General features: G+C 44.1%; 1 protein-coding gene across 6 annotated transcripts in view; it reads right to left on the bottom strand.

Annotated features, from left to right (window-relative positions):
* MORN1 (MORN repeat containing 1) overlaps nucleotides 1-23,852 on the bottom strand; it is a 169,672-nt gene that overhangs the window by 87,790 nt on the left and 58,030 nt on the right. For 5 of the 6 annotated variants that reach the window (XR_015795470.1, XR_015795469.1, XR_015795471.1 and 2 more), the window contains exon 13: nucleotides 22,967-23,040. Coding sequence is in view for 3 of the 6 variants with exons in the window: in XM_088136711.1 (XP_087992837.1) it covers nucleotides 22,967-23,040 (74 nt within the window). In the remaining 3 variants the exon portion in view is untranslated. Of the gene's footprint in view, nucleotides 1-14,483; nucleotides 15,179-22,966; nucleotides 23,041-23,852 lie in introns of those variants that run through there. The other variant, XM_025177754.2, reaches the window with a different exon arrangement.

The following is a 23,852-nucleotide window of genomic DNA, read 5'->3' as shown; positions in this document are numbered from 1 at the left end:
GGCATGAAGCTAGAAAGTGGGAGACTGTGAGTTCTAGTCCCACCTTAGGCACAAAGCCAGCTGGGTGACTTTAGGCCAGTCCCTCTCTCTCAGCCCTAGGAAGGAGGCAATGGCAAACCGCTTCCTAAATCTTGCCAAGAAAACTGCAGGGACTTATCCAGGCAGTCGCCAGGAGTCAACACTGACTCAAAGGCACAAAAAATAAATAAAATAAAATAAAATAAAATAAAATAAAATAAAATAAAATAAAATAAAATAAAATAAAATAAAATATAGAAAGAACTATGTTTTAGGCTATGTTCAAACAATACACACAGAATGTTAAACCGGTCAGTTGTGTTTCAGTTAATGAACACAACCTTACAACGCCATCTGATCTGTATCTACCCAGGAGTAATTGCTGCTGAGAGGATTAGCCAAAGAGAAAGGGGGGCATTTTGCTATGTTCATGAGAGGATGAAGAGTGCTTGAGTGTTTTAGGACTAGCATAAATTTGGCTGCTTAAGATATTGACTTTCTTGTCTCTATCCTCTTCCAGAGATGGATTATCAATTTGTTTGCAGAAATGGTGTGCTTTCACATTAGACAACTATTTAAAAAGAAGATGGAGAGGAGCCCACTTGAAGCCTTCCTTATTTAGTTACAAATCTAACTCTCCTCTCTTCCTTTGTTAAAGGGGTATCCTGATCTCCTTCCAGCAGGGCTCAATGTGGCTAGTAACAGCAGTATAATAAAGTATGATAAAATATAACATGAACACCAGAACAAACCCAAAACATATACACTAACAACTAAAAACAAAGCAGGTAAAACTTCAAACTACGACCAATGGCAGAGATCAACAAGAATAGAAACAGGGCAAGTTCTACTGAAAAGGAGTTCCAAAGTTAGGAAGAGCCACAAAGTTGGCCAGCTCATTTATACAAAATACAGTTAGGTTAAAAAAAAAAGTCATATAAATCTATTAGAAATATATATGTACTTGAACAACATTTGTATTAGGTAAGTATATATAGAATTGAAATTGTTTATTGTTATAATGATATATTAACACTTTTTTTCTCTTTGTTTTTTCCCACTTTTTTGTTAAACCTCTTTATGTATTTCTTTTCTTCTTTTTGTAATCAAAAAATTACAATGAATGAATGAATGAATGAATGAATGAATGAATGAATGAATGAATGAAAAGCTGGCCAGCTCCTAGGTTCCCAGTGTCCAAATGCCTTAAAGCCCATGTAGTGAAGGGGATGCAACATGGAAACTGGGTTGGCCAATGACTGTACTAGCAAAGGATTCTGGGAATAGAAATCTGTCTTAGCTGGAGAGTCCCAGAATTCTCATTCAGTTGGAGGGCTTGGAGAAAGTTGCCTTGTGTTGATGGCTAAAGAGTTTTCCCATTTCTCCTGCAAGTCCACTTCAAGCAAGGCGTCCAGAAAACAGGGCAAGCTTGATTCCTGATCTTAGAAACCGCAGTGTCTTTGCGTTCTCCACAAAATTGCTCGACTCGAAATCCTGACATTCGTGGTTAGCCCGCTGGCAGGGAAGCCTCCTTTGGCAGCAAGTCTTGGTTGTCCCGGTGCCTCAAGACCCAAATAGATGAGGGGATGGCACCCTGCCCCTGAAGTTACCCCTTCCTTTCAGAAGTTTTCTCCTGGAGTGAAAAACAGCAGCTTTTCCAGCCTCTCTATTACTGGATGGAGGGCCTGAGTTGGGCTATCTCAGGAGCTTAACAGCAGAGCTGAGATGATGGTGCACAGGCCAGGGGTGAATTACGGGAGACTCATGGCTAACATGCAAAGGCTTTTGGACCGTATGAAATTCCCATGTCCTTGTCTCTCGTAAGTGGGGCACCAGCTGTTTTATCCTCACCGGTCCCATCCCTTTCAGACTGGGGGCGTCTCTGTCGTTGGGCTCCACTTCCAGAGGCCCAAGGCGAGAGAGATGGTTGCCACTGGATTGCAGAAACGCTTCTCTCCGCCCGCCTTCCAAAGGGCTGGAGATCTGGTACGGCACGCAGCGGCTCCCTTTTGTCAGGAGAGCCGTCTCATCAGTAATTAAGCTGTTGTGCGGGCTGCACTTAATTGGTGCTGTCTGCTGACACAGGACTTCTGCCTGGCAGATGTTGGTTGAGTTTTTTTTCCCTCCCCCCCCAACCCCCGTTTAAATCTCGGGAAGCCTTTCGGGTGGAACTATTTTTAAATGGTAAATAGAAGGAAGAGAGAAAGTTAAGGATGCTTTGCGGTCCCCCCCTCCAAACATCGTTAGCCATAGTGCATAAAATGGGGGAGATGGGCGGCATATAACTTTAATAACAAATTTAATAGTAAATAAAATAAAATAAAATAAAATAAAATAAAATAAAATAAAATAAAATAAAATAAAATAAAATAAAATAAAATGCATCTCCTATGGTGTGGCTTTCACGATGGGATCCAAGCAACACTCTCAACTCTGTTGCTGACTCACAACCTTCTACCCCAGGATTTTGAATGTTCCTGAACCAGAAATCCACCACTACTGGCTTGGCTTCTTACAACACCCCCCCTCTGGAATGCCATAGTTCTGCCCTCTGTTGTAAAGGTAGAGCTGGTTTCCTCTTCATACCTTCACCGGTGTAGTTTCTTGGCAATGCTTTCCCACTGCTTACTCCTGGAGGCTTTTGGAAGTTTGCAAGCTAGCGGGCAGCTCCGGCTTCTCCTGGTGGTCTCCCATCCAACTACTAATAAACATCCAAATGAGGAAGAAAAGAGCAGCCTTCCTTGACATGGTGAAGCTAGGCTGTGTGTACCTTCTCTCTTGGATTGTGGGGGGAGCCAGTTCAGATTTTCCCAAGAGACTCCCTCATTTTTTTCCAGGTTTGGAGCTAAGTAGAGGGATTTCTGGAGTGTCCCAACCCAGGTCTTGGACCAATTGTTGTACCTGCTCATCCTCGTCTCAGGATACAAATCAGAAGGGTTATTACTGTAAGCATCTGTAAGCTCTAGACCAGCATTCCTTCAGTCACTATAAGTTCCAACTTAATATGACCCTCCTTTCATGAAGCATCTTAACAGATTTGAAAATTAGGTTCTTCTTTTTCACATAAGTCCTCGAGATGCTGAATGTCATGCTCAACTGTCCAATGAAACCCTTTCAGGTCCTTAAAAAGAGCCACCATATTCTCTCTCCCACACCTTCAACCATGTCTTCTGAAGGGTACATGTACCACCCAACTCCAATTTTTAAGTCTTCCTGCATTCAGCGAAGTAGGTGTCATGCTCTTGCGGGGGGGGGGGGATTGTATTTCTATTGAAATTAGTATTTTCAAAGAATGTCCAACCTATTTATGTTGTAGGGGAACAACTAACAGTACAACTAACAGAGCATTGGAATTTTCCTTTTGGTTGATCTTCTCACATATCGTTGGAAAGGAAACACAGAAGTCATAATACTGTATAAGGATCCTGGATGGTCTCATCCCTTATTTTGAAAGGAGAAGATCCTTCTTCTGTCTACCTCTGTTTCTCAACCAGTAAGACTGATGAAAACTGAGTTTCAATTAGAAGCAGAGAGAATGGTGGGAGGACAGGACTTTGGCAGATGTCCTTGAATTCTTCCCCCCCCAAGGAAGAATCTCCCGCTGATAAAGTGAAAAGTGACTTTCCCCCCTTCCACCAGCCTCAGCGTTTCACCGCAGGTGAGTAAGAATGCAGAGGAACAGCTTTTAAAAATCAGAACCACAAGCAGGAGGATTCAGGAAGAAAAACACTCCAAAATAGCAGGTTTGTAAGCAAATTGGGTTCTTAATGAAAACCAGGGCGTGCTTCGTCAGAGCGATACACGGGAACAATCCGAGGATGTTTGAAACATGACGGAACACGTCTCCTCTGCTCTGGTCCATTCCACACACACACACACACACATACACAACCCCGTGCAACTGAGTAGGAAAGGTTAAAAGATGTCAGTCAGTGATGGCAAGCAAAATGCCTTTTTCCATATTTGAGCTTATATAACATGGCCGAAGGAAAAAAGCCAAGCCGGATGTGAATGAGATATTTTCTCAACAAGCTTTCCCAACGCGCAGATTTGCACACACAAATATACACACAATTCTGCTGCCAATGGCAAAGAAAAACAGAAAGAGAGGGAGAGAGGGATCCAAGACCGTGTTGCATAAGAACAGTGACATGCAAGATTCCCTTCCTTCCTTCCTTCCTTCCTTCCTTCCTTCCTTCCTTCCTTCCTTCCTTCCTTCCTTCCTTCCTTCCTTCCTTCCTTCCTTCCTTCCTCTTTTTCCCTCCCGCCCATCCTCTCTTCCTACTACTTTTTGGGAAAAAATACATATCCACATGCAAGAAAACCATTAATATCCATGGCAACTCAAAAAAAGTATCAGATGGGGATTTTAGACTTGAGATTTTAGAAGATGCCTTATACCTTTTGGAGAAATATAAAGGGGGTGTCTTTTAAAAAAATAGGAAAAGCCAAGAAACATTTTAATAAGCTAACAAACCAGGCAACAGCTTTTCCTTACGTTCCAGATTACAGAGTCAAAAACACTGCCAATCAGTCTCAAATTATAGTCCCTGAATCGGCATTCCTTTTGTGCGCGTGTGTTTGAGCGTGACAAATAAGTACCCAGCTAAAGCAAAGCGGTCATTTTGTGAATTGTTTTGATGGCGTCCCGTTAGTTAAGAAATGGAGACACTTTTCTAAAAATTCATCCGCAAAGTATGGGTTGCTTGTGCCCGTATAATCTGGGTAGAGAAACAGCGTGGCGCTGGTGGTGGCATTTCTGTTTTCACCAATCCAGCCTTGAGGCAAACCGTCCACCAGCCAGCCCCAAAGTTGATGACAGTTTGGTATGCAATAATCAAAGAATAAATTGGTGTGTGCAAAAGTACGGGATTCAAATAAAATCCAGAAACCTTCTCTCTCTCTCTCTCTCTCTCTCTCTCTCCCCCTTATCTGCCTCTTTCAAAAACATAACACTTTGCAGCAATGCGCAGATCAAGAAAACATCAATTGCATCCTCAGAGTACCCTAGCTAATCTCAATAGAAGAGTCCAGCTAGTATTAGGGAAGCATGAAGAAGGAGGCTGATCTTTTTTCCTTCCCCAGGCAATTTCATACCCCAAACTGCCCCTTGCAGCTGCTCTATGCTCGAAGCATCGTCAATAACCGCAGCTTTACTGCGGTAAGGTGGAAACTCTGTGTGCTTTGCAAGTAATGGGAAATTACTGCAGCCCCCCCCCCCCCCAAAACCACCCTCAGCGACATCCAAATAAAATATTGTTCTTCCCCCCAAACCATCTTGCTTTCTCTTCTAGTGAATGGCTAAGCTCATCTGAGTCACTGGGAGTTTATTGCTCTGCAAAACCTATTATACAATATACCCAGCTGCTGTTTTGCTGTGCTATTGTGGAGGGCCTTCCGGGGGTGGGGGGAGGACGGGGTGGGGGGGAGGCAGGGAAGGCTCTGGGCCCTGCCAGCTTGAATGCCCTGTGCAGCTGATCGGTTCCTTTTTGTGCATGGAAAGAAGATGGAGAAGCCATGAGAAAGCGCAGGAGGCCTATCAATGGCAGATGATGACATCAATGTCGTTCCAACTCTCCCTCCTTTGCTACCCCAGTAAAATTCCACGAAAGAAAAAGATGCGTTGCATAACCACCGCCTCTTCTGAATGCTAACCAGTGGCCTCAACCTGCAAATGCCATCAGGGTCGGGCCCAAAAAAATGGGTTTGGCTTAATGACACTCCCGAAAAGGGGAAGAAATCCACGCTGCTTGCTCTTGGCTTCTCATTTTTGCTGGCGTGGCTTTATGTGCAAATGGCCTTCGAGAGGTCGAGAAGCATGAAATTGGGGAGCGGGGAACGAAAGGCAAGAATAAAGTTCACATAAATTTAAATGTTTAAACCCCAGCTCCAAAAAAGCTAATAAAGGAGCTGTAAGGTTAAGAGCTGGCTCTCTGCCTGTCCTTCTATTCCCCCATCCAAACACAGCCCAAGGTTAGGATATTGTGTGCCGAGACCCAGCTTCAAATCCACATTTCCCCCCGTAACCTACTTTGCAAGGCTGTTGTGAACAGAAAAATGGGGTTGCAGTGGGGAGGAAACCCATCCTTGGAGAAAGAAAAACAGAGGTCAAAGAATAAAAGTAGCAGGTTATCACTGAATGTGGTAAGTACAATAGTTTACTCCGTTTGGGACTGCCCCATGCTTTCGGCTCACCCGCTTTGATAAGTAAGTAAGTGGGTTTTTCAGGTGGGCAAAGGGAATAAAAGAAATCCGAGCCACCATATCTTCTCCTGGGCCTTTAATTCATGCTGCAACTTGAGTGTTCCTTCGAAAAACCGCAACCTTACACTGCTGGTTTCCCTTCTGCTCTTTACGCAAGGACACCTCCTAAACGCATAAAGATCCGCTAAGCCCAGATCTCGGTAGGAAGTACAACAGGACAGAGGAGGCAGAATGTGGAGAATGATCCGTTCTTCAGACTGCGAATCTAGACAGCTGAACAATGTTTTGGGGTACGTGAAAATCCAACGGCAAGCATTTAGCAAACCCAATGCAGCTGGAGGGAGGCCCGCTTCCTTTAAATTTCCTTCATCCTGCCCTAATTTTTGCTGGCTAAATAGGATGATTCAAACAAGCAGGCCCACAAGTCTTTAATCCTGGCATAAATCCCACTTCGCTTTTCTTCCTAGTGCTCGGGAAGAACAGTTGGGTAGCAGGACCTATGAGAATAAAGGGGAAGGAAAAAGAGAAGCTATCAAGAGGCAAAAAGAAGCCAGACGGTGCTTGATAAGCATTGAGGAAATATGCCTCCCTCTTCGTGGCTTCCCATTTCACAGATGGGAACACTGAGGATCTCTGATCTGGGGGGGAAATCAAAGACTCCATTTGGAAAGAGAAAGTGCCAAGAGGGGAATTCCAGAAAGGGAGCTCACCTAGTAACAGACCATATATTAGCCCATCAAGGTCAGGGAATATAGCATCAAGAAATCAGGCATGGACAAAACCACAACGGCTCACAACTCACCCTTCGGTTTTTTATTCAGTTCAGGCTAAACAGACAGGGGACTAGAAGAGAAAAGGGCTGTACCAAGATGCGGAGGAGGAAAAAAAAAGCAAGGAGCATGGATTCTGGCATCTATCCTGCAAATTAATAAAAATATGCACATATTTGTCAGGGGGCCAGACATCTGCCTCTTCTTTACATGCATCTGGGTTAATTCTTAATGCTGGAATGAATGACGTCCCCCTCGCAACAAAATCCCTGCATTGGTCTGCTTGAAAGCCATTCCCCCGAGCGAACACAGAATTGCAGGACAAATTGGTCTTCCTAGTTATTTTCTGCCTTTCAGGCAAATAGTCAGGACTGGCTAAAAGTGTGCCCTTGGGTAGGGATTATCAGTTATTTGAACTGAAGAGTAAATAAAGAAACTTCCATGCGAATGCCAAAACGATTCAAACCTGATCCAGGAAGAATTAGCCAATGGTCAGGGAAGGGGGGGGGCGGGGGTTGTTCCACAAGGTCAAGACAGTGGGTACAACCATGTAATTGAAGCCTAACCTCTTTTAATCATGCATGGACTGCGTAAAGGACAACCAATGTACGTTCAGACTTGCAAGATTCTGTTACTGTAGTCTGCCAATAAAGTAGAATTAGTTCATCATAACGCTGACATCAATCTGGCAAGCCTGAAAGTACGTTTCTCTCCTGTCACCTTTACAGTCCAAGAAACTAGGAAGGTTCCCTTCTGAGATGCTCTCCATGCCCCATTCCTGCTGTGGGCTCAGCTGCCTCTTATCCGACTGTTCCCCTGGCTGAGGCGCTTCCCCCTGTCTCCCAAGGCCATTCCCACAGACCAGCACACATTCTCACAGGTGAAGACCCCAAATTTAGTGTGGAACAATGTACAAGAGATTCTGTATCTGCTAGCGTGGTACGGCTGGTACAGGAACTTAATTGGCTCCATATTCTTTGCAAAGGGTTAACTTCCTTTTTTTTTAACGCAGTAGAAGTCCCACCTTCACACTCCCTAATGAAGTTGTTAGTACTGTTCTACTAATGCTTCCCTTCGGTCCATGTGAATGGAGATCTCCAACCACGGGATCAGATGTCAGAATTTCCCCTCCAAGTTTCTGCTCTCGCCTCTCCAAACCAGACTGCACACAATGGAGGGTTGACTTTGGCAAGCAGTGCTGGTTCTATACAATTTCTTTGTTTCAAGCAGGACAAGTGGGAGCAAGTGCCAAAAGAAAAGGAATGCGTTTTGCTCCCACCTTGAGAACCAAGTCCAGAAAAAAGCTGGGGAAGGGATGAATATAGAGAAAGGAACGTCATGTTCCTTTATGGGTTCTTGGAAGCATCATTATGCTTCCCACTCTTCCTTTACTCCCTCTCGTATTTTTTGAAGTATTTAGAAGACAAAAGATGAGGAGGGGATTTCCCCCCCCCCAAAGACACATAGGTTGCAAAGCTTTTCCCAAACCTGTTGTCTTCTGCAGGTGTTCTTATATACGGTTATAATTAATATATAATCATATATGCTGGAGAATATGTTTTATTATATATAACCATCTATTTGATTTAAAATGTTAATATTATACTATCCTTTCTAACAACATTTCTTGGTGAGCCAAAACAGTTACGAAAGAATAAAAAGAAAACAAACTGTTGCCAACCTTTCCAGGAACATAGTCTGATAATAATAATAATAATAATAATAAAAAACCCCACTATAGCCTGTTGATTCACACTAAAGCTATTTGTTCAGAACAAATGAAAAAATTGTAAAAAAGTAAGAAAGTAGGAAAACGATCATGGTGCTCCAAAGGAGGAGATTTTTCCCTTCGCATAAATCTCCACCTCCTGCTTGTTTTGAGATTTTTCTTGGGAAATTTACACTGGCACAAAAAAAGTTCAAGAGGACAAAATATGCAACTAATAATTCCGTTGGGCTGTAATTGATTTCTTTTTTTTTTAAAGGAAACTAGTCAAAAGCTAGTGGAGCCAAATCATCAGGAAACACCCTAGTTGAGGGCTGAATGCGTTGCAGATGGAACATTTAACTTAACATGGCGGTGAGCCTCTAATTGTGGCTAGGGTCACATACTGCCACAGGCTATGGTTTGTTCTGGCACAATCGGTTGAATAAGCCAACATGGCTGGTTCACTTTATAAATTGGGTAATGGAAGACACCAGAGCAGCCTGGTTCACACACAAGGCTATGCCAGAATGAGTGGAGATCACACATCAGGCTAAGCCAAAAGCAAACCAACCACATTACTGCTTAAACCTTACACATGAGTCAAGCCAGTTGATCAGTCTGACTTGGTTTAAGGCAATGTCATATTCTTGGGGCCTAACTTTGGTCTTGGCGCAAGAGATGTATGCTAGCATCAACCTTGGGGAAGCGTCATTCAACCTTCTAAAGCTGAGGGTGTTTTTGGCTTCAACTTCTCATGGATGAAATGCACCACATGTTTTTCTTGCAGGACTCCAACCCATCTTGCGACTGTGCCCCTTTCATGCTCCCCCCCCCAGCATCATGCTCTGAGGCAAGCTGCTTTCATAAATTTCTCCAACAGTGGGAAGAGAAAGAGAAAGAGAGAGGGAATGATTTAGGCCAATGTTTCTGTAGCAAATAGTTTTGTCAAATTTTCTACAGATGTTGCTGCAGCTTGGATGTGATTTACAGTGAGGCAAGTCTGAAACAGTCTCAGAGTGATACCAGAAGAATTACATTCCAAAATCTCTGCTTGGGTACTGGAACAAGCACCAGGATTGTGGGAGTTGATTACATTCCCCTGTCTTTTTTTGAGTTGGCTGACGCAATTCAGTTATAACCCAAAGTGTGGTCCCTGGGGGAATTTTTTACTTTTGCTTCGATGTCACCCAGACCCTATCTGCTACACGGAGATTTGAATTAGCTGACGAAGAACTTCAGAACATCGCCATGTCAGATAGAATGAGCTGGACTAAGGCCAGGACTTACAGCTGAAAAAGTCTTACCTTATTGCAACAGGATGCAAATGCAGGAAAGGGAGATCTGAACATTAATAAGGAACAGACCAAGGATAAAGTCAAATCCAACAGGGATGAAGTCCAAATGGATTTAAGAGAGATTTATCAATGAGAGTCATGACATGGTGCCTAACAATGCTTCTTGATATGGATCTTGAGGTTATTTTTCCTTCCCCATGAACCTTGTATTAGCAATCTTGCCCTGAGCAGGGAGCTGGATTACGTGACTCCTGAGATCCTTTCAACTCTATGATTCCATGAACAATATGGTTATGATTGGCTTTTATGTGTCTTTATAGGGAGGAAAAGTAGAAGTCAACCAACTGGCTTGGTCTGCCATATTGGATCTGCGTCCAGCATTCGTACCAATTCATCAAATTGTAAACCACCAGCAGAACATGCTGAATCACCCTTATGGTTTTTTTGTGAGCCCACTGTTGGTTGGGTTTGCATGCCCCACTAAGCCTCAGTGCACTTAGTTTTCAGCTCAGCACATTGTGTGACTGGTGATGGTGAAGTGTAGTGAACGAGCGAACCACTTTTTTAGAGCAGTAAAGCAATCTGAAATCCATCTTTGCTGTCCGCTTCCCATCTGGAATGCTGTTTGACCGTGCTGTGCAGAAGTACGGATAGCGGCTTCCTAACTTATTCCTGTGTTCTAATGTCCCAACGGAGCCTCTAACCATACCACAGAAGAGCAAGGTGCAAAGGCCAAAAATGGAGGAAGGGAAGCAAAGCAAGAAATGCCCCTACCCACTAGGCTTCTTCTGCTTGTCTGCAATACCAATTCTGGGTTGTTTCCTGCTTGTCTGAGAAACCGCAGGAAAAATCATCTTTCACCTGTTTGTGAGCACAACCCTTGTTCATTGCGCTGACAATTGCCTTGGTGATGTTCATCCAGGAATGGCCAGGCCCTTCTACCAGAGCATCAGCTGACAAACACATCATCCAATATCACCGGCTTCAGTAAACAGCCGTGTAACCTTTCATAATTCTGACTGCTGGAGCACCTGCCTGACTAAAATTTCTCACTTATGTTCTTGGCCAAGAAAAGAGATGCCTATTTATAGTGCTTATAATTAAAAAAAAAAAAAAAAGCCCATGTACCTTACCATGGCAACCACAGTGTCCATGTGCTACCTAAGAGACAAAAAGCTTTGCCATGTAGGAAACACACACACATACACACACACACACACTGAGTATCAGTTCTTGCTTTTGGAACACCTTGTTTACCAGTTTCTAAATATCCCTTCTCTTCTTATTAATCAGTGCCCCTTATTTATCTATTCTTGTTCTCTGTGGCAAGCCTTTACCTCTTTAAGCACATACCAAAAAATTCTCATTCAGTTTGGGGAAAAGGCATTGGCTTGGAAACGTCCCCCCCCCCCCAAGAATGTTGGTGAAATTCTCAGAAAGGAATCTGGCATCTCTGCACTGATTTCATGATGAAGTGGACAAGGTTTGTGCGATTATAATGTCTTTCACTATGTAATCCTCTCCATACAACATTAAGGTATCTTCTCTTTTCTACCTCTTTTCCTCCACATTTCTCTTTTTCCATGTATAAATCAGTGGCCAGGAATAGTTGAACAATACCATCATCAGAGACTAGAGGCCAGGGAGAATACAGATTTTTTTCCCTCAGCATTCCCTTAAAACAGAGTAAGATTAGAACGAGCTTCCTCCCTAGGTGGAACATGTTCCACCAAGCCTCTTGCGCTGGTTGACACATCTTTGGAGGGTATGACATACTCAAGAAGGTCTCCACTGATGATCAGAAGAGTCGGGCCAATTTATATTGAAGATAGCCCAAGTTGTTGATAGCTTTACAGATTGGAACCAAAACTTTGAGCTTGTTTTGGTAGCAGGATGGCAATCTTCTCCCCAAGCATTATTTACAGGAGAAGACAATCTCTCCTGGCACCCATCTTTTAGAAAGGCACCATCAGCAATGGCTTTGTGTGTATGTCAGAGAATAAAAGACGTACCCCCATTTGTATCCTATCTTGTTGGAAAAAGTGGGAACAAGCAAAGCCTTCTGACCAAGAGGGACATGCATGGAAGACAGAATTGTGTTTTAGCGATGATGGCACTGTTTCAAAAATATCAGAGAGATCTCAGCTGTGATTTCCTGAGTGACCACTGCCAGTAGATCTGCATTCTAACCCCAGCAAGAGAGTGGCTGTTATCCGTCATAGCAGAATTCTGGGACTTCCATGGGTCCACGGGAAAGCAGCAGCTTATTAGGATGTGGGACAGATCACTTAGGCTAATGTCCAAAGAGAGTCCTTATTGTATTGAGAAAGCAGAGCTAAGGCAAGATACGGATCAGTGTTATCGAGGGGGGAGGCTGAAAACCTGGGGGAGAAGAGCAATCTAAGGACCAAGAGAGGTGAAAGGGAAAGAATGTGAAGGACAATCCAGAGGAATATTCAGTAACATGAAAACATTTCTAGGGCATCTGTTTTCTTTCTGCATGGATGTTATTTTCTGTGCCTTGCCCGCTTTACTTTCCCAAACATATTCCCCCCAGGTCTAGGAGAAACCATCCCAAGCAAGCTTTCAGGATAAAGATCATAAAATATCTGAGTAAAATCTGTAAGACCGTACGTCCTAATTTCATCAGCCTCTCCCATTGTACTACATAAAGAGGGATTACAGTGGGGCCAGATTTAATTTTCAAATCAAAATCAAATGTTGCTTAAAATCTTGAGGTTGAGTGCGGGTTGTTCTTGCACGGAAGTATTTAGAAGGAGTCCTTATGGCACACAGTCTAACTCTACTCAGTGCAGGAATCTAAATTGAAGTAAGAGGTGACTGAGCTACTAGAAATGTTTTTCTGGGGTGCGTATGTGTTAATGCTTAGGAAATTGAGGGTCATTAAAATGGGGGCTTCCTCCCTCCCTCCCTCATTTTTATACTATTGTAAGCCACTCAGAGCCTTTGGAGAATTGAGTGGTATATAAATGGCAGAGATAAATAAATAGAAGCAAATAATAATTTTGGAGCACTGCTCTGTGTGTGTGTGTGTGTGTGTGTGTTTGTGTGTGTGTTAATCTCCCTTATTAAGAGCAAATCAATAAATAACATTGCAGAGTCTACACTGACGTTGTCAAGAAAAAATATGGACTAGGCCATGTTCCAGACCTTTTGCCGGTCTCCCCCATGTTTTTTCAGCATCATTTTGGCCTCCAGCTTCCATTTTGTAGTTAGGGGTTTTAAGTTTCCTCCCCTTAAAACCTCCATTGCATATTCCGACAGCAGACATTAACAAAAGAGAACCACACAATCCTGGTTGCCAAGAGAATTTGAAAACATGTATATCTACCAAGGCAATATCGTAGCTGTTCCTTTCTCCCAAAACACCCCTCACAAATAACTCATTAGGGAGGGGGACCACAAAGACAAGCCCACCTGTTAAGGCTCGCAACCTGCAGGTTGCCACAGGCCATTATGGGAGGTGAGGCTCGGGGGGAGGTGGAATAAACTCATGCCAAGTGAGGTTTGCTGTTTTATCAGCTATTCTTTTGTGGCACTGAAGGGTGTGGATGGATTTGGCTTCACTTCTGCATTCTTTAATCCTGCAGAAGTCTTGTAAAACTAACACATCTTTTATGATCATTTAAATTTTAAAAATAGCCCCAACACAAAAGGAAATATGAACAGTTGTGGATTACTAAAGATGAGGAAGGAAGGAAGGAAGGAAGGAAGGAAGGAAGGAAGGAAGGAAGGAAGGAAGGAAGGAAGGAAGGAAGGAAGGAAGGAAGGAAGGAAGGAAGGAAGGAAAATTACATAGGTAGCCGTGAACGTGATATAAGAATGTAAGAAGAATCTGGCTCCCTGAAGCTAAAGGTTCATCTATCTGGACATCCAATTTCCCACTGTGGCTAGCAAGATGTTTCTGAAGAGCCCATAACCAAGATGTGCTCCTGCTTTCCCTGTGGCTGCATTCAGAGACAGCCTGCGACCAAACGCAAAGGTTTGATTGACCTATCACTGGGTAAAGTGATATATTTATTGGCATTTATTTCACGTATAAACGGTGTACCACATCTTTTTTAGCCTACAAAGGAAGACAAGAGAGGGCCACTTCTGCAAACTGGGGTATCCGACTCATGGACACAGGGCTCCCAAAAGAACGTACCCTTCAAGGAGATTCAACTTCTTTTCCCAGAATCCCCCTAGTCAGCAATGCTAAGGGATTCTAGGAAAAGAAGTCCAACCTATCTAGGGAGGAATAGCTTGGGAGAAATCTATCCTCCCAGTGCTTTCTCAAACAGCTTATCTTTGCCACTCCTGCGCCTTAAGCTGTTCAACCCACATGGTGGAGCACACTGCATCTTCAACAGCAACTGCTGCCAGACAGAAGTATGTTTCCAACAGATCTGCCCACCCTTCCTCCTCCACCATTCCAGCTTTGCTCTGTTGCTGGCCTGTTCCACTTGGGCTTTATTTGCAAATAATTAACTTAGCTTCAGGAGGCACTTTTCAAGACTGTTGGCTGTTTTTCTGCTTGCCATCTTGCGGTGGGTGATTGTTAAATGTATTTTATTTTCTTTCTTAATGTACTGGATGAAGATGAGCTCCTTTTTTATAACAAGCCAAATGATCCAGTCACAAATGGACTATCAACGAAACAAGCCCAGCAGATATACATTTAATTTGTGATGTGCGTTTTCAGCGATTAGATGACCAGCTGATTCATCGACTTCGACAATCTCTGGACATCTGGCCAAACTGTTGCCCCAACTCGCTCGCTTGCAAACGCGACGCAAGATTAAATATCTACAGTTCATCTAAATTAATATTGGCTAGAAGAAAAGATAAAGCAGGTGGCTGTATTTTGTTTCTTTGCTATTTTGTTTCCCATGCTGTAGATCCTTTTTAAGAGAAAGAGAGAAATTACTGAGAGGTGAAGTTGCATGAATGATTCCCATGTCAGTGAAGGGCATATATCTCCCCTTAAATTCAGGTGGGAGCCTGGTTGCGGTCCATCGATTTCCTCCCCCTTTAACTGCCAAGATCTTTCTGAATTTCTTTACTGGAACCAATAACTATGTCTTTCTTTGGCAGAACTCTCAAAAGCTTGAAAACAGGTGGGAGAAGTTGGCCTAGAAATGGAGGTGATGTCACTTCACGAACCATAATTACATACTCTCCTGAAAGATATAAAGGAAAGCTGGGAATTAGCAGACGGGTCTGGATTAACTGTTACCCTAAGCATGCTACAGAATAGGGCCCTGGAGGACAATTCCCAGGGTTTTGACATGGTGGACTGACTCCGCAAGGCCTACATAAGCAGCACGGATCATATGTCTTTCCAGGGCCGGTGGCTGGAATGTGTTTCCCCAACTGAGTTAAAATCTAAACTCCTCTGCCCTGCTAATTGATTATAGAAAATCCATGTATTTTAATTGAAGAAATGTGCCAAGGGCAGGGGGCTCAAAGCGCAGCCTCTCATGCTTAACCGCCTACTCATTTTCAAATGTAATGGCCAAGTAGATATTTTGCATCAACAAGGCAAATCCGACGCTTGGTTTCCAAACAGTCTCCACGAAGCTAGCTCTCCTGCGTGCTCTGGGAGACAGAAATCAATTCCGCCTCTCTGCCCTGCCACAAAATGGGATGCTGGCAACATTCAAAAGGCAAGGCGACCCAAAGGCAAGGGGAAAAAACAAGGCGCTTCTTCGCTGTCGACTTTTTTCAGAGTGAAGGCGGCCTTTTGGCTTTGAATGGCAGGCTAAAGGCCACCCTCTGCATGCAGCCTGCAAGGTTATATACCCCTTGACTAGTAAAATAAGATTTTCTGCTCCAACTGGGTTTGCAAAGGATTTCATTCCCCTTGAAGCGCTCACACCACGGGCAGGCAAAATCACACCCAGACAACTCGAAGTATTTGGACATAGATAACTTAGCATGTCCTGGAGAAAGGAGGCTCAGGTTCTTACTCATATATATTGAAATATGTGTCAAAAGTCAACTTGGCAGGCGTCGCACTCTGTCTTTCATTTCTCTCGCAACAGCAACAATCCTGGGGAACAGGTTGGGCTCAGAGAGAGGACAACTGGCCCAACGTGACCAGGTCACGTTTGAAGTTCGAGGAATGTGTAGCTGGACGAGCATCCAGTTTCTCTCTCTCCCCCCAGCATTGTAAAGAAAATTGGGAATAAAAAGGACTGTGCAAAATGAAAGCATACTGCATAAATTGCGATGAAGAAGTTAGGTTTTTAAAAACCCCAAGGAGTATGGATTTTAAGAGAATTGTCTAGGTGCTGAGGAAGCCCCCTCTGTTGATGGAAAGTGGAAACATCCTGGTTTAGATAGGGAGGCCTGACAGCAGAGTCTTCAGGAAAGAAATATTTTTGCCCCTTTTATGGGTTCCAACGTAACTGGCAAGGTTCAAAGCGACAGGGATTGTTAGAATACAAAAGAGAAAAGACGACTTAAAACAAAAAAGGGCAGGAGGGGGAGAAATGTTTGGTTGCCCTAGAAATGGCTCTGCTCCCATTAGTGTCCCTTTGTGACCCATACATCTTTTGGCACCAGAAACATATACACAACCTCACACTAAATCTGGGATTTCACAGCCGGGTGGGGGGGGGAGACCCTACCACTTTGGGGAAGGTTGCAACTCAAAATGGTTAATGTTGCTGGGCCTTCTGGGGCTCTGACCTTGGAGCAGGTCCCCAGAACTTGATGGCACATGAAGAGTCTTCTTCAAAAGCAGCCTTTTGAAAAAGGAAAAGACTGCCCTTTTCCCATTATGCTTTCCAAGATATTGTCAGTTTGTTAGAGGGGAAGAAAGTGCAGCACCAAGAATGCTCCTGTTTGGAGTTGCGGAGAGACAGACCTGGTCTCCTCCAGTGTATCACTGTTTCTAAGGCAGACTTCCCCAATCTGATGTCTTCCAGATGATTTGGAGCACTTCTCATCATCCACAGCCAGAATGGGATTGAAGTCCCACACACTTTGAGAACAGAAGTCTGGAGGACGTCAACCAAGGCCTTACGCCAGCCCATTTCTTTTCATTTAAGCATTCATCACCACCATTGACCAAGACAACGCTTTGTGGGGGTCATTCAACATCCTCACTCCTGGCTAGGCGCTTACTGGAGTTCATGGCTTTTTTAAAGCAAATGTTACAAACAAATTGCTGCTATCTGTTCAGCCCTGCTCAGTGTCGATCCTGATGGGCATTTGACCATCTGAGTTGCTGTTTGTTCCCCTGATGAAGAAACAAATCCCAACACTTTCTTCCAAAGATGTTCTTTCCTATGCTATAACGCCACTTCTATAAACTTGGATTACTGGTCCATTTTATTCCACTCTGTTTTAGACAGAGAGGGGATTTCTCCCATTACTGACTCATCCTAATAGTTTCAGATGGAAATGCTAGGGAGTGAACCCAAGACCTCCTGCATGCAAAGGAGTTGCTTTTCCACTGAGCTCAACACATCCTTAACTTTGGCATCTGGCCAGAGGAAACCAATCCAGTTCCAGCAAGTTGAATTTAAACCTGGTCTTGGAGAAAGATTATTATTTGGAACATGGTAATTCTCTGCTAACTTCGCCTCCTGGTCCAAGAAACCAATCCAGTTCCACCAAACCCGGTTTTGGACACTCGTTTTCATTCGGAGCATGATATTTCTCCCCGACTTTGTTTCTGGGGCCTGGAACCAATCCAGATGCAGGAGACTTGATCGAAACCTGGTCTTGAAGAGCGAATAAGGTGCTTCTCCCTAACATTTTCAACTGGCCAAAGGAACCCATCCAGTTCTACCAAACCAGTCTCAGAGAGGGATCTTGAGGGAGAATATGAGAGTATGGTGTTGCTCCCCATGCTGCTCACAATTCTACAAATTTATGTCTCTTTTGGATTACCTCCTCTTTCCTGGTCTTTCTGGTCTTGGTCAGCATGTGGGGAATCTGAGCTCTTCCTCCTTCGGCTATACAACCTGCCTCTGCCTCTGCTTGACTGGCAGCTGGGACACACTCAGATACCTCCCCCCCCAGCACTAAAGTGCAATTTCACACCTGTCGCTTGACCTGATAGCAGTCCAATAATTACTTGGCTTCATTCAACCACACCGGTTTCAGCCACGTGCTTGTATATTAAGGAATTGCATAATAATACCTCGCCACATTAGTGTTGTGGTGCTTGCATGACAACATAGTCACTCTGCAGCCCACAGCCTATTCTGTTGGAAGTCACGCTAGGATGAAAACTGCCAGGTGCTTTGTCAAGCAAAGCCATGCAGGTCTCAAAGCTGCCAACCAGCACAGAGGGAACCAGGAACTCCAGAGATATCAATGGCCGTTCTGCTGAAGGTTGTCAACGTGTTTGACAAAAGGTTTAAGTACAGGGTGAAACTTGGATGAAACAAGGACTCCTCTGCTGCAAAACGCAACATTATGGAAGGTTCTCAACCTGGCAGTCAAAAATAGAACACGCAATCAATATTTCAGAGGATTAACATGATGAGCGTGTTATTATGGAGCTGGACTGGGGCCAGGACACCTGGGTTAGCAGCCCCTGAATTCAAAGGGGAAATATTCAAGAAGATTTTTCTTATTTAGTCTAGGGCTAAATTGCACAAGGAGACACCTCTGCAACTGTAGGAAAAGTTGGGAACATATTGCCATTGTGCTTCAAATGAAGCACCAGCCTGACACAATGCCCAGAATGAACAGAGGAAAGTGTACATGAAGTTGCTCAATAGAGATTAGTCTTAATAGGGAGGAACATGCTTTGGCTGCAGCCAAAGTGCTCTGATTTTCAGAGGAAGGTCTGTATTTCCAAGGAATGTGGGGAGAGTTCAGCTCATTGTGCTTTGGGAAGGTAAATATCTGCACCAGAAGACCCACTGTGAACTGATGACATTGTTACCTGTACAGATGGATTTGCTGTGCAGTATATTCAGTAGATACACTTCTGAACTTTGGTGTTGGAGAAGACTCCTGAGAAGACCATGGACAGTCAAGAAAACAACAAATGGATCATCAAACAAATCAACCCAGAGTTCTCACTTGAGGCACAAATGACCAGGCTCAAATGATCCAACTTCAGATACATGATGTGAAGACCAAGCTCTCTAGAGAAGGCTCTAATGCCGGGGAAGGTGGAAGGAAAGAGAAGAAGAGACGACCAGCAGCAAGGTGGAGGGACTCAATTACAGCGGCGATGAGTGCACCATTGGCAGATCTGAAAGACCAGGTTAGGGGTAGATCATCACGGAAGAAATCTATCTATCCAGTCACAAGAGTTGACACTAACTTGATGGAATCAATCAATATTCAGTAGATACTTTGTCCCATGAACAGCCTTGTTTTCGGAACCACTCAGGAGATAAGAGGCAACCCATGTGGGTTTTCCTTTTTCCGGTAACCCCTCAGCTTTCTGTGCTAAGCACCAGAAAATATAAGCTTTCTCCATAGCCAGACTGGAGGAATCATAGACTTCTTAGTTGTAAGGGGGCTTACAAAGCATCAGATCCAACTTCTATGGGCCCATGCTAATATCATCTACTATAATCCGTAGCCTAAATCAAAGTCCAAAGATACAGTCAATGGCGACGGGGGGGGGGGGGCGGGGGGGAGGAAGGCCTCATTCCAGGAAAGGTTTAAGAAATCACAAATGGGCAACTCAGACAGACATTCTCCTCCTTATCACAATTCTCTAAAAAGAAGGGGAGGCAAAAAGCAATTCACAATTGATGCAAAAGGAGCTAACCCCCCCCCCCGGTGAAAACAGGCTGTGTGTGTGTGTGTGTGTGTGTGTGTGTGTATTGCATCTGCGTGCATTTATTTTGCTTCTGTTAATGGGGGAGAGGGGGCAAAGAGCGGCTAACAGTTTGAAACCATTTCCTCCGGTTGATGATGGTGTCCGAGGGTGGTTAGCATGGTCTTTTTATGCAGACCCCCCCAAAAAAAAGAAATCTGAAAAGAGTGCCTTTTTTTCCTTCTTTGAAGGATAGCTAAAGTTTTTGGAAACTAGGAATCTGATTAAATCAAAAGAACATTGGAATCAGTAGCCCCCGGAGTCTTTTTTCACGGACACCCTGAACACTGAGTGCCCTGAATAACACAAATATAAAAAGAACACAAAGGAGTCCCAGCATCTCCTTTCCAGCATTGGCCATTCCAGTTGCTTCAGAAGAAAATCACAAACCGGGAGCAAAACCAACACCCTCCACTGTTTATACTGCCTCAGTTGGAATTCTGGAGACTAAGGTTCCAGAACTAACACTAGGGAGTCCCCGGGCGTTTGCCGGTTTAAGGAATTGAGGGGGCCAATGCAACACAAGACTCAGAGCCCCCCTCCTGTACAGCCCCAGATTAACCCTGCAGATGGATTCCTGCAACAGGTGGAGGGCGGAGGAGAGAAAGAGACAGAGAAGTTTAGAGGAGACACATTTTTACTGGCCAAGTGGACCAGAGGGAGAACAGGTCTGCTCCCTCTGCTAAGGAGAATGAGACCACGGGCTGAGCTATCTATGGCAAAGATGGAGCTGAGTTAGCCCATGGGTGGGCCAACTGGGCTGAAAACCCCATTGGTCCAAGCCGAGCAATGGAGGCAGGAGATCTGTTAGTTTCTTTGCTTCGCACCTTCAGGAGAATATATACTTCATCTGAACATGGAAGATCCTTGTCTTTTGATAACAAGCATTCTTGCTCTCTCTGTTTCCCTCTCAATGGCCAAACCCTACTCTTGGAACAAGCCCTGGAGTAGAGAGATAGTGCAATCTGACTGTGTCTGTCTGTCTATCTGTCTTTCTTATCAGCTGTTTCACCTCCCATTTTGCAGTAAGCCTTCCTCTCCCTTACTTCCCCACCCATCTGTTCCAAAAACAGGATGACATTTAAATAACAGGGAGAGAAAGAATGTCAAGTCACAGCTATCCATACCCAGCCTGGGCTTCAAGTCTATAGGAACCAGGAAAGAAAGAAAGAAAGAAAGAAAGAAAGAAAGAAAGAAAGAAAGAAAGAAAGAAAGAAAGAAAGAAAGAAAGAAAGAAAGAAAGAAAGAAAGGAAGAGGGAGGGAGGGAGGGAGGGAGGGAGGGAGGGAGGGAGGGAGGGAGGGAGGGAGGACAATATGACTTTTTAAACATTTGCCAAAGCAAAGACATGTAAGAAGATGGGATTTCAAAAGAGGAACGCACACTCCACATATCGTCACAGAGGCCTGCTTAGCCCCAACCATCAAATATGCCATTTTAATGCAATTCTCTGTAATATACATGCCAGTCTGTATGTGACTTTCTCTCACATACTCCATTTTGTACAACACTTGTTTTGCTGAGAATGCCAGGGGCTACCCGGCTCCATGTAACGCTGTCCCCCGAAACTGCAAGAGAGCCCATATTGGCAGATTCACACCATTTTACTGTACAAGAAAACTCTTGTAAGCCCCTAATAAGGAAGACATTAAAATGGTCTACAGATTCCACATCCAATGTCCTTTTCTCCCTCCTTCTTCCCTCCCCTACAATGAACCCCTCTGGTAGATAGTTAATAATGATAAAGGCAACATAAAGGGAAAAATGGCTGCAGTTGAAGGGAAAAACCATTTATGAAATTTGCTATCACCAAGAATCTGAAGGGTAGATGGAATATGGCCTCTCTTTTGCTAATGACATTTTGAGAGATGCAGGAACCATCAAAGGTCACTTATGGAGTGATGGGAGAAGGTATTATTAGATGTCATTAAACAGGAAAGAGAAATCTCTCAAACAGAATAAGCCTTCCTTTGCTCTGATCTGGAGAAGCACTGTAGGAGCTCTCCCCAAAGAGAATAGAAGAATGCTCTGTGGGCAAATCTGGTGAGTGTGTGTTTGTTGTATATTTGTCTCTACAAGCCCAGGGAGAGACAAGAAGCCCTGCAGAGCATAATCTCCCACTCCTCTGAGCCCCAAATGGTTTACTCAGACCTTACCCAAGCTGGCAGCCTCCTCCTAATGCATGGAATTCAATTCCCAGAATTCTCATCAATGGCCATATGGGCTGGGAGAATTCTGGGACTTTCTGCATTTGCAGAGATGACCAACCGGGGCAGAAATGGGTTCCGTTGACTCTGTCTCTTTGGCAGTGGATTTTCCTGTCACTTTTAGCTGGAGACACCCAAACTAAACCTGGGTCCCTATGCACGCATGCCACTACTCTTCCACTGAACTATGCCGCCTCAGTGAATGCGCTCCACACAGATACCTCCTGTGCGGGTACGGATTTCAAGAGGAATTATTCCAATTCTGACCTGTCTATTCTGTCCGGCTCCACCGTTCCAGATGCTGCTTTTTTATTGCATTTATTCACCTTAAGGGATTCTTAGGGAAGCTGTGTATGGAGGGGGTGGGGAGATATGTATTAATCCTATTACTGAGGACTGTGGAAAGCAGAGTAATGGGTAACTAGAATCATTCTTGTTGAGGATGTACATGGAGGTAAAGGCAAGTAAGATTGTGGGAGGATCAGAAAGCATATCCTCTATCCAAGAGGAGACATATTCCCCTTTGCTTGGGAGAATGGTTTAGAAACCTGGATAAAGTTGCTGGGATTTCCAGATTATTCCCCCTCCCTGTAGCTTTAGCCCTTTTCCATGGCCCGCCCCGTCGACTGTTTGCCGTACAAATGCCAAAGTTCAAATGCACCAAAAGCCTTCCTCAAATCCAAGAAGAGAAAAATTGGTTTCAGAGAGAACGACGAAGCAACAATTCAAGAAGCACGATTCCCAACCTGATGTCTTAAAATTAACTCAGAAAGACAAATCTAACACCTTATTGAGACAGCGAACAGAGGTGTTGGGATACAAAACCCCTAGAGAGTCTGTGCGTTGAGGAAAATAAGTTTTTCGCCCAAGGAGCATTCAGATCTTCGTAACTTTGTGCTCAACAGCTGCAGGTACAAAAAACGATCTGCCCAAGATGACGAGGCAAAGCCTGGGAAATCTTACCTGGTGGAGGTGGTGTGACGTTCAGAGGAGTTTCATTCGCCCTGGATTTCCATCCTTCAATGGCCATTCCTGATCTAGAAGAGACAAAGAAAGGATATTTTAAGTGAGGGACTAAGATCAATCAGTTGCATTGCTTTTAAGGTGTTACTGCTTGGAAAATCAGTACAGAAAGACCACTGTCATACATAACCCTAGGCTTCCAAGAACGCAAAGCATTTCAAGACGTTTATTTCTCTGCCAAATGAATCTGCATTGCACCTGATTGAATTCATGGCAGCTCATTTGAGGTGACTGAATGAGTTCACGGATGACGCTAGATTCAAATGGGGATTTCCTGACTTCTCCCTCAGTCTAGAATAAAATAAGACAGCAATTTCCAGAAGATGTAGGGAACATCGATCCTGCAGGCTAATTTGGCCCAGGAAACCTCTCCACCTGGCCCTCTTCCCCGTGTTCCACCTGGGTGGGTGGGATTCCTCCATGTCTTTCCATATTCAGAGAAAGGGAGAATCATAATGGTTTGGCAATCAAGGAAGAAATCTAGTCCTTTTCTCCACAGACATATTCTTGAGGGGAAGGAATAGACTTCAAGGGTGGGGCCCAGTCCATGACATCATCCAACCTCCAGGAGGTATCCTGGAAAGCAGTCTGGACTTGCGGCTAATGAGAGCTCCCTCCTTTGATTAAAGGAACCCCTGACACCGCAGACAAAAGGCCAATGGGTAAATACAAAACAAATAATTGATAAAAATAGCAGAATCAACCAGACACGGCATTCCAATGTAACAGTAACCTCTGCAAGAAGGGAAGCTGGATCTCACAGAGAGCGCACCCCATTGGTGTGGATTTGCTTCTAACAATCTGTGCACTCTATGTGGAGATACTG

Source organism: Python bivittatus, unplaced genomic scaffold (genome assembly GCF_059951505.1).
Source record: "Python bivittatus isolate LINGU-HERP-01145 unplaced genomic scaffold, Pbiv_v1 ctg000090_np1212, whole genome shotgun sequence".
NCBI lineage: Eukaryota > Metazoa > Chordata > Lepidosauria > Squamata > Pythonidae > Python > Python bivittatus.
This window is presented reverse-complemented; position numbering and strand designations above follow the sequence as displayed.